The sequence below is a fragment of the Myotis davidii genome, unplaced genomic scaffold (genome assembly GCF_000327345.1).
Source record: "Myotis davidii unplaced genomic scaffold, ASM32734v1 scaffold78, whole genome shotgun sequence".
NCBI classification, from domain to species: domain Eukaryota; kingdom Metazoa; phylum Chordata; class Mammalia; order Chiroptera; family Vespertilionidae; genus Myotis; species Myotis davidii.
The window spans coordinates 4,199,336-4,209,762 of record NW_006290305.1 but is presented as its reverse complement, the minus strand read 5'-3'; the positions used below and the strand labels follow the sequence as shown (position 1 = coordinate 4,209,762).

Genomic DNA, 10,427 nt, shown 5'->3' with positions numbered 1-10,427 from the left:
CTCCTTATCTCACCCTTACCCCCCAAAATTCAGTGTAAAATTGTTGTGAATATTTGTCTTTGTATGTTTTTCTGGGCTACTGCATATAACTTCGAGATTCTCAAAGGGTTCTGTGACCCAAAACAGCGGACCAGATAACTTCTTTCTTCTCGAGATCTCTTAATAGCTGTTAAATCTGGTTATTCTGCTGATGGTCATTAGTACTTGCTAATTTTCCAGGAAAATGGCTTAGACTCTGAACTGCCTGGTGGCAGCAACCCATATTGAGAGGCTTGGTTAGAGGAACATAATGGAGCAGAAAATCTCAAATTCATTTATTAGGTGGGTTTATTCTAGATAATTTTACTGACAAGTCTAACATATCCAGTTAAGAATTTTGTTTTAAATTGGTGGAGTTTTTTTCTTTTGACATATTCATCTTTAGGTAGTTTGCATTTTTATGTGTAGATGGACCACAGTCTATTACTGAAGGTTTATAAGTCCTGCTGGCAATAGAAAGTTTAAGTACTATTCCAGAATTCACATGTTGATGAAAATTGACACGTTTATTTTCTAAATTAGTTTAAAAATTTTACTTTACCTTATTTTTGATAATTGATATATATTTTTAATTGGGGAGAATTAGAAAACTTGAATTTAAAATTTAAAAACTTTACATAATTTTGTTATAAAATTTTGTGAGATGTTTCTTTTGTCATATTAAAGTCCCTAGTTGAGATAACCCTATAAAATTTTGTACAGTTTCAATTATCTACAGTAGTTTTTGGACTTGGAGAATGTTAAGAAATGGAATCTATGTCTTTAAGACTCCTATTTCTATTAGTTTAAAGTGTTTCGATAGCCAACCATTTGGTGGATGAATTCATGTGGCAAAATGGACAGATTGGTGTTATCTTCTTTAACATGCCCATGTATGATAGAGTTGTTAATCAGCTGCTCATAAAAGATGCAACAGTTGGGATTAAAGAAGAACAAAGGGTGTGAAATAATATTCAAATTGAATTATTAACTTGACCATATAATTAAGCAAACTGAAAGATTGCATTTCATATATATGGGGGTAGGTTTACAGTTGAGTGTGGGAAACAGAGTTTAATCTTGTATTATTAATTATTGTACTATTTTCTATACAAACAACTGTAAACCTACTTTTGTTGCACCCTGTATATTGTATATATACCATTTTGCCAAAAGACATGCTATTTTTACATTAAATTTTTTTCTGTAACTGGTTCTCTGCCTTTATATACTTTCTTCTAATGTTCTCTCATTTCTAACTTCTTAATCTCATCCCAGTTCCAATTCTTTGTTAGAAAATAATTTATAACTCAGAAATTTTAAATCCTATATAATAAAAGCCCAGCGACCAAACAGCAGAGCCACTAGAACAACCGGTTGACCAGTTGCTATGATGCACACTGACCACCAGGGGGCAGGTGCTCAATGCAGGAGCTGCCCCCTGGTGGTAAGTGTGCTCCCACAGCGGGCTGATCCCCGCATACCACGCCCCCCCCCACCCCCAGTGCATGAATCCTGTGCACCGGGCCTCTAGTATAGGATAAAATGATTTCCCTTCCTAGAACTTGAAATAAGTAAGTTCCTTTTAAAGGCCTTGCATTTATTTCTTTTCCTCTCATTGCATTAGGCAGATCTGCTTGTTTTAAAAGACATGCATATTCTTGTTAATTTAAATAAAAGAAAATCTTTTTAATAGTTGTCTTTGATTTTGATTCCATGCCCATGTTGCAGGCTCCATCCCCAGTAGGAGGTGTGCAGGAGACAGTCCACTGATGTTTCTCTTTCTCCCCCTCTCTCCTCTCTCTAAAATCAATAAAAACATATCTTTAAAAAATGGTTTAGGATTTATTCAGGCAGAACTAGATCACTTTTTTGGATTCTTTGTTTTGTAATTTTGTGTTGCTTGGGTATAGAACCAAAGCTTAAAAACTTTGTATCTAGAGTATTAGACACAGTGGTCATAATAAATACTTAACAACTATGTGAATGAGTGAATGAATCAAACTAATTGAGGTGAAGCAAGAGCACTGTTGTCATTGGATGTAGTATCTTCAAATGTAGAGATTTTTGTAGTTGGCTCAGTAAAGAGTATTTGAAGATTGGCACTGGTTTGCAGACCATTGGAAAATCCTGTGATGTGGTACTAGCCTACTATAAGAATATAATTGTGGACTTTATTTCATGAATTGAAACTTTCAGAATACTTTTATTAGAAATAATAAATGCTCATGAGGAAATTTTACCAAATATGGTAAAGAATGAAGAAGAAAGTAAAATTCATTTGTAAGTCTACCACTTAGTGAGAAAGTAGTCATTTGGTATATTTATGTACACAGATTTTAATATATATACTTTAAATAAAATTGAGCTTATATACATTTAGTTTTGAATTCTGTGTGTGGGGGACAATCCAAATTAATTTTTTTTCTCCTGTTTTTGGTTTCTGAACCTTACAGGCCCCTTCACAGATGTAGTCACTACAAATCTTAAGTTGCGAAATCCATCAGATAGAAAAGTATGTTTCAAAGTGAAGACTACAGCACCTCGTCGATACTGTGTGAGGCCCAACAGTGGAATTATTGACCCAGGATCGACTGTGACTGTTTCAGGTAGCACATGATACCCAGAATTTAAACAATTTTGAATTTTATGATTATTTTAAACTTGGTTTTGATTAATAGGGTTTTATCTGGGGGAAGAAGGAAGTTTTAAAGTTATTCTGGCTTTGCTTTTATTTAAGTGATGTCCTTGTTCTCTTACTATATATATGCAAACGGTTGCAGAAATTTCTCACCCTTATCTGTGATGGGTGTTATGTGGTCATTTTATAAGCAATTGTTAATTTAAATTTTGTATCTTTAGTTTGTATCTTTATTTCTATAGTTCATTACCATATTCTCTGCCCTTATTATTGTGTCTTTGAAATACTACTTTGTTTTTGTGATTGATCATTCTTATTTAGATCTCTAGCTATTGGTACATGTTACATGCAACTGTAGAATTATTCTAAATCTTTTGCTTAAAATATATAATGCCTCTTTTTGCTAGTTGTATCAGATTAAATGAGCATCTCTGCTTTTCATTGTCAACAGTCCCCTGCACTTGAAAACTATTCTTATTACTCCCTTTTGTGTTTACTTGTAGTCCAAGGAGTATACCTGTTCCTTCCATATATGAATTGCTTTCCCTTGCCGTGGAGCCTGTGCTGATGCCGTAATTAATGCCCTCTATGAAATGTTCCTTTCTTTCCTCAGACTTTCCAAGACAGTACTTTCTAACATAGCTGAGAAATAAGAAGCAAGTATGAGAACCTCTCAGGCCACACAATAGACCATTTACTCTTATTTTTAGCAGTGGTTCTCAATGTTTACTATGTACCATAACACAGAGAGCAGGAACACCTGTGGACTCTTCCAGATCAGAATCTCTGGGGACATGGTCTAGACATGTACCTTAAAAATACACACACATGCCTGGGTGTTCCTGATAAGTATTCCTAAGACATAATAATTCATTATGTTTTCTGGTTTTCAAGTCCACAACAGCAAATTATATAAAGAGTGAGAGCCTAAAGCACACCCATTGAAAGTACTTAGAAGTAGAACCTGACTGCAAAGGCAGTAGAGGACAAACCATAGTCAGAGTTCTTGAGAACCCTAAATCCTCCCTTAGTAGCTAGAATCAAAACCTAGAGCAAGGAGGATCTAGAAAAGTTGTTTTTTAGTGAGTTTTGTGGTATCGTGGCCTGGGAGGAATGCTTTCATATTTGTTCAGGTCATCAGTTCCTGGGGAAAATGGATGGGAAATAAGATAAAGCAATGACATGCATTCTGGAAGTTGCTGCCTAAATCTTTAAGCCTTTATTTAAATTGGAAGAAAACAGAATTATTTCTATTTGTATTAAAAATAGTTTTGGATGCAAACAGTTATATATCTATCCCTAGGAGTCCATAAAACTTCAGAATGACTTTTTCTTTGAGAGTTCTAGATTGTTAAAGTTTTACTGTATTGATGTTTCTTTAAAAATTGTGTACTTCTCAAAGCATTTTCTCTCACATGAACCCGTTGTATTGAACACATGACTTTTTAAAAATTCCAGACACACTATTATTTGCCCTCAGATCCCTCTCCCCCATTAGAACTTAGCCCTTCCAATTTTCAGTGTAGTGCTTTTCCATGAGGAGTCCCTCAAACTAAATTTCTTCCAGTAGCTTTCCCTGATTGACTATTGTGTACTTATATACTCATTCCTCCCTTAATATACATATATATTAAGATTATCTTCCTCTTGTTATTTGCAGCCTTAGAGTATATTTGTCATGAAATCATAATCATGTTTAAAGTTATCTTTTTGTCTAGTTCCCATGTTTAAAGTTATTTTTTTGTCTAGTTCCTAGTGACTAGCCTATAATGATTGCTCAGTGAAGAGTATTAATGGAAATTTATTGTGCTTTATTTGGATTCTGGGTATTTATCCTATGCATTTTTTGCTGCTATGTATTTGGTCTAAAAAATTTTTTTTTTCACTATGATGGAAGTTGATGGACCTCTCAGACATAGCTTAGAAATAAGATTTGTTTATATAATTCATATTTCTCATGTTTGCTTAATTGCATTTGTCTTTGTGAAAGTATTGAAATGCATATACTGGTATATCTTAGAAATAATTTAAATATTAGAGGGAGAATAATTTTCCGCAATACTACATATATATTTTACATAATTGCTGATTCATTCATTAGTACATTCATATTATATAATTTAACATGACTTAAAACCACAAGGAGTCTCTAAAAAATCCCTCTTTTATAGGCTGACAATCATAAATGTTTAGGAAAATATTGAATATAATTATTTGGATGCTAGAAAAATTCTAGGAATCATGAGACCATCATGAGACCTTGTATACTTTGTTTTCTTAGAATCAGATGTAAACAAATTGATAAACTTGTTTTGAATGGGTGTTTATTTAAGATCTATTTTTAACCCTGGCCGGGTGACTTGGTTGGTGGGAACATCATCCCATACACTAAAAGGTTGTTGGTTTGATTCCTGGTTAGGGCATGTACCTAGGTTGTGGGTTCGATCTCTGGTCGGGTGAGTATGGGAGGCAACATATTGATGTTGTTTCTCACATCTATGTTTCTCCTTTTCTTTCTCTCCCCACGACCCTTTTCTCTAAAATCAATAAAAAAGTATCCTCTGGTAAGGATTTAAAAAAATCAATTAAAAAAATTAGTTATATTAGAATACTAATAATAATACATGGTAGTGAGTTTTTAAATTACCTAGAATTTCTCCTTTAAGTAACCCAGTTGTCTAATTTTAAGAGATATTATCTCTATTAAAATGGAAGCCTAAATTTATAACTAGTTTTAATAGAAATTTACAAGATTTAATCCAAGCTTGCAGGCATGAAAATAATTAACCTTGGCAAAATTTTGAAAACTTTCCCAAACATAAGTTTAGAGACACAGTCATAAATTTGATACTTATTTTTTAAATAGCCATTTATTTATTTTGTAGGTTGTTAAAGATTTAACAAATCAGAAAGGTGGAAAATTTAAAAATAATTGTAAAATATAAAGTTGATTCTGATCCTAAATGTAAATAATCTAGTGTTTGGTTTCTTGAAGCCTTCCTAGTTTTCTAAATTTGCACATTAGTGAATCAGGTAATACAATTAAGTAGCAAACAAATGCAGAAAACAATGTAATGTGTCCTTTTTTTTTTATTTAGTAATGCTACAGCCTTTTGACTATGATCCTAATGAAAAGAGTAAACACAAGTTTATGGTACAGACAATTTTTGCTCCACCAAACATTTCAGATATGGAAGCTGTGGTAAGTATAGAAATTGAGCAGAATTTATTTTGGGGAATGTTGTTTAAACTGTGGGTTTAGTTCCCAGTTGAGAAATCTAATTTTAAAAAAAAATCTGTACATCTATTTATTACAGATAATCCTAACTGTAACAATGAAAGAATTTTGAAATAGTATTTTTTAGAAACAATTTAGAAATGCTCCTAAGAAGAAAGTCCTGTAATCGCTATAGAGATATTAGTGGTGTGATTTCAATGGCGAGTGATAGTAGCTCTTCTTAGGATTATTCAGAAGTTTCTTTGGCATTGCCAGATAACTATTGTAGGGTGGTCAATACAGAGTGCAGTGCAGCATTGCATCTTGGCTGAGCCAAAGACAGCACTCCTGTTCTAATAAGCAGCTACGCTAATCTTTTAGTTATCCCTTGAGATGAAACCTATTTGTCACGGTCGTATCTCTTCTGTCTCATGCTTGGTTTTATTTGTTTTTTAGTGGAAAGAGGCAAAACCTGACGAATTAATGGATTCTAAATTGAGATGTGTTTTTGAAATGCCCAGTGAAAATGATAAATTGGTAAGTAAGACAATCGGAAGCTATTAGCAAGTTCTCAGTTCCTTTTAGATTAATTTTCCTTTTGTTTTGACCTTTGTGAGGTATGTAGTAATGGCTATTCCACTTTATAAGAAGAATCAGTACTTAGTTTAAAATAAAACCACAAACTTGAAATGCTCTTTTCATTTTAATAATGTTTGTTTAAGAAGAAAAATACTTTTAGATTGAAGCTGCATGATGGAGAATAATAATTCTACTAAAATTTTTCCACTTATATGATTTGAAATTCTTTTTAGAATTGAGGCATTTGTATACATAAATATAATTAAGTAACAGATGTAAATCACTTTTTGGCAATGATATACCAGCGATCTGAGTATAAAACGTTTAGTTTACATGGACAAGCAGTTATTCCAAGTTTGGCTATTCCTGGGTATTTTGCTTAGTATTGATTTTGGTCAAAATCCACTTGATTTTCTTTTTTCCTTACTGTAAGTTTATTGTAAGACAATTTATAAATATCTTGCTGTCTTTAATCTGATCTTATTCTTTAATGTAAGTAAATTTTATGTTGCTTTTTGATTAGTGTGAGGTAAATATAATTTGGGGGACTGTGGGATATATGCGTGTAGTCTAAAAAGTCTTTGAATGTATAGAATGGTTGTGGTCACTTTTCTGTTCCCGTTCTGAAATGTAAATTTGAACCTATCTGTGACTGTAGGGGGCTTGAAAGGTAAGTTGGGTTTTTTTTGAGGTGGGGGTGGGCGGTCATGACTTAATATATAAAATAATATGAGTAAATAGAATTGTTTGTCACAGTTAGGTTGCAGTGTGATATAACTATTGCCTTGATTTGGAGGTTCTTTGCCGTGTTGATAAGTAAATTTGTAGATTAAATACATAGGCTTGATTATTTTGTTACTCTTTTACATTAAGTTGAAATGAAAAAGTCACTGAATGGTGATTAGGTGTTGATCAAATTATTTATTTTGTTTTAAAATGCCTTTTAAAAGGGATTTTGGGATATTTACCTGAAACAAAAAATGTGAATGCATATATTCACATTACTGGAGAGTGAGGATTAGCATGTTTATGCTTTCCTTTTGGAATTTATTTTCTCTCTGCCTAGGCTGCCAGTAAGTCAATAACTTGCAAAGTTCTTATTAGAACCAAGAAAACACAACAACATTGTCTGGGTTGACTAATTTCATTTTATTTTTTTCCAGTTTTGAGGTATAATTGACTTACAGCACTATATAAATTTAAGGATAATGACTGACTTGTATATATTATGAAATGATAGCCTCATTAAGCTTAGTTACCATTCATTATCTCTTAAAAATGCAAAAAGAAAGTTTTTTTTCCTTATGATAAGAACTCTTAGGATTTACTTTCTCTTTTTAAAAAAAAATTTTTTTTTTACTTTCTTTTTAAAAAAAATACATTTCATTGATTTTTTTACAGAGAGGAAGGGGGAGGGGTAGTTAGAAACATCGAGAGAGAGATACCGATCAGCTGCCTCCTGCACACCTCTTACTGGGGATGTTCCTGCAACCAACGTACATGCCCTTGACTGGAATCGAACCTGGGACCCTTCTGTCCACAGGCTAACGCTCTATCCACTGAGCCAAATTGGTCAGGGCAGGATTTACTTTCTTAACAATTTTCAAATATACCATGTAGCAGTGTTAACTATAGTCATCATATTGTACATTATATCCCCAGTTCTTATTTATCTTACAATGGAAGTTTGAGTATCTTTTGACCAAGTTTCCCTTCCCATTTCCCACCTCTAGTAACCACAAATCTGATCTCTTTTTCTATGAGTTTATTTTTTTTATGAGTTCACATATAAGTGAGATCATACAGTATTTGTCTATCTCTCTTATTTCACTTAGCATAATGCCCTCAAGGTCCATCCATGTTGTTGCAAATGGCAAGATTTCCTTTTTTTTTGGTTTTATGGCTGAACAATATTCTGTAATGTGTAGATACACCACAACTTTTTAATCCATTTTTCTGTCAATGACCACTTAGGTTATTTTCATGTCTTTGCTGTGATAGATAATATATAAACATTGGGGTGCAAATATCTTTTTGATGTACTGTTTTTGTTTCCTTCAGATATATTCCAAAAAGTGAAATTCAGTGGAATATGGGTCGACTTACTTTAAATACATGTTTGAATATTTTCTCAATATATATGTTATTTTTTTTAACAATCTATATTTATAAAAGCCTAAGTGACTGGCCAACCCTTCCACCGTTCGACTGGTAGCTATGATCCACACTGATCACCATGGGGCAGATGCTCAGCGCACAGGCACGAAACATGGAACAGACTGATGAATCTCAGGGAAGATGGGGGAGGATGGGAAGAGATTAACCAAAGGTCTCATATGCATACTAGAGGCCCGGTGCATGTGCACCAGTGGGGTCCCTCAGTCTGGCCTGTGGGGATCGGGCCAAAATTGGCAGTCTGACATCCCCTGAGGGGTCCTGGATTGCAAGAGGGCGCAGGCCAGACCGAGGGACTTCACCGGTGCATGAATCTGTGCACCGGGCCTCTAGTCATTTAATAAACTTAGAGCTGTCTTTAATCTGGACTCCTGTTATGCTCTGGATAGCAGAAAATTTGAGATTATAGTGTGAAAGGGGTTGGAAGTCAAGTATTTGATATTGCTGATCAAGGGTAGTTTTCACTGCTTTGGAAACCAAACCAGAAGTTGATGGAAATGATAATCGATCCTAGCTATTTAATTTTATAGAACTGAGTAGGAGATATATCTACATATAGATGTAGCCCATAGTAGTCCAAGAAAGTGGTTTTGGATCTGCTAAAGGCCTTGAATAAATACTGAATGTAGTCCCCGGAGTCCCACACCATGGAACATGAGAAGTAGTTTGTTCCTGGAACATTTTTAGACCAGGTATTATTAATAACCCAAAGTCTGTTCAGTAATTTCAAAGTACTCCAGAGAATATCTGATTTTGAGCCTGGATGAACTAGCTGCAGATTGTATTTGCACTAACTGAACTACTTGGACTTGAGGTACAGTTATTCACTAAGTTGTAGGGAATATTTGTTGAAGATAATGTTTTATTAACATTTTATTTTAACTCATAACAGTAGACAGTACAATGAATCCCAGTGAACCTATGGCCAGTTTTAATAGTTACCACTTTATTGTTAATTTTATCTAAATTTCACTACTTCCCATCTCACATTGTTTTAAGGCAAATTCCAGATGTGATATAGTTGCATCTATAACTATTTCAGTATGTATCATTCAAGTACAGTGACTTTAATAAAAGGGAAAACAGGTTAATGACAATACTACCATCAAGCCTTTAAGCTTAACACATTGCAGATGGATCACGAGAATTCTCGCTTCATATTACACATGGTTTTACAAAGTATCATACTTTAAAAAGATATTAGCTTGTAAGAACATGTAATAAATAACTTCAAAATGCAGTGGGTATTTGTAAAACGTTTTTTGTACTCATTCAATAGAAACTTATATGGCCCCTGGGTAAAGCTAGTAATAAAACTACTGGTAGTCCAAATGTGTTAATATGTTATTAATATCAGACAACCCAGGCAGCATTCAAATTAATATCACAAATGCATTTAAAATTTTTGGCAGTTTTTTGGAATTTATTTAAAAGTAAAGTCCACATACTGCTGTTGGATATGTTTCTTAAATCTTTTAATCTATGGACTTCCTCTCTGTTTTTCTCTTGCAAAGAAACTGAGTTTGTCCTATACACTTTTCCATTCAGACTAGATTTTGCTGATTGCATCCTTGTGATGTCATGTAACTTTTCTGTCTTCCTATTTCCTATAATGGATCTAGAGGTTTGATTAAATTGAGATTTAATTTTTGCTGGTGGGGAGAGGCAAAGACAACTTTGCAAGTATTGACATATTTTCTTAAGGAGGTTCATAATGTCTTTTGTTGTGTTTGCGAGCTTAGCAGCCATTGGTGGGCAACATGCAGATGAGTGATTTTCAGCCAGGGGATTTGCGCG

At 33.7% G+C, this 10,427-nt stretch overlaps 1 protein-coding gene across 1 annotated transcript in view; it reads left to right on the top strand.

Moving 5' to 3' along the window:
* The first annotated feature begins 219 nt into the window (after nt 1-219).
* VAPA (VAMP associated protein A) overlaps nt 220-10,427 on the top strand; it is a 27,456-nt gene continuing 17,248 nt past the window's right edge. Inside the window, exons 1-4 of the mRNA XM_015563592.1 lie at nt 220-321; nt 2,475-2,627; nt 5,758-5,861; nt 6,333-6,413. Of these exons, the coding sequence (XP_015419078.1) occupies nt 5,760-5,861; nt 6,333-6,413 (183 nt within the window). The 5' untranslated portion in view covers nt 220-321; nt 2,475-2,627; nt 5,758-5,759. The remainder of the gene's footprint in view (nt 322-2,474; nt 2,628-5,757; nt 5,862-6,332; nt 6,414-10,427) is intronic.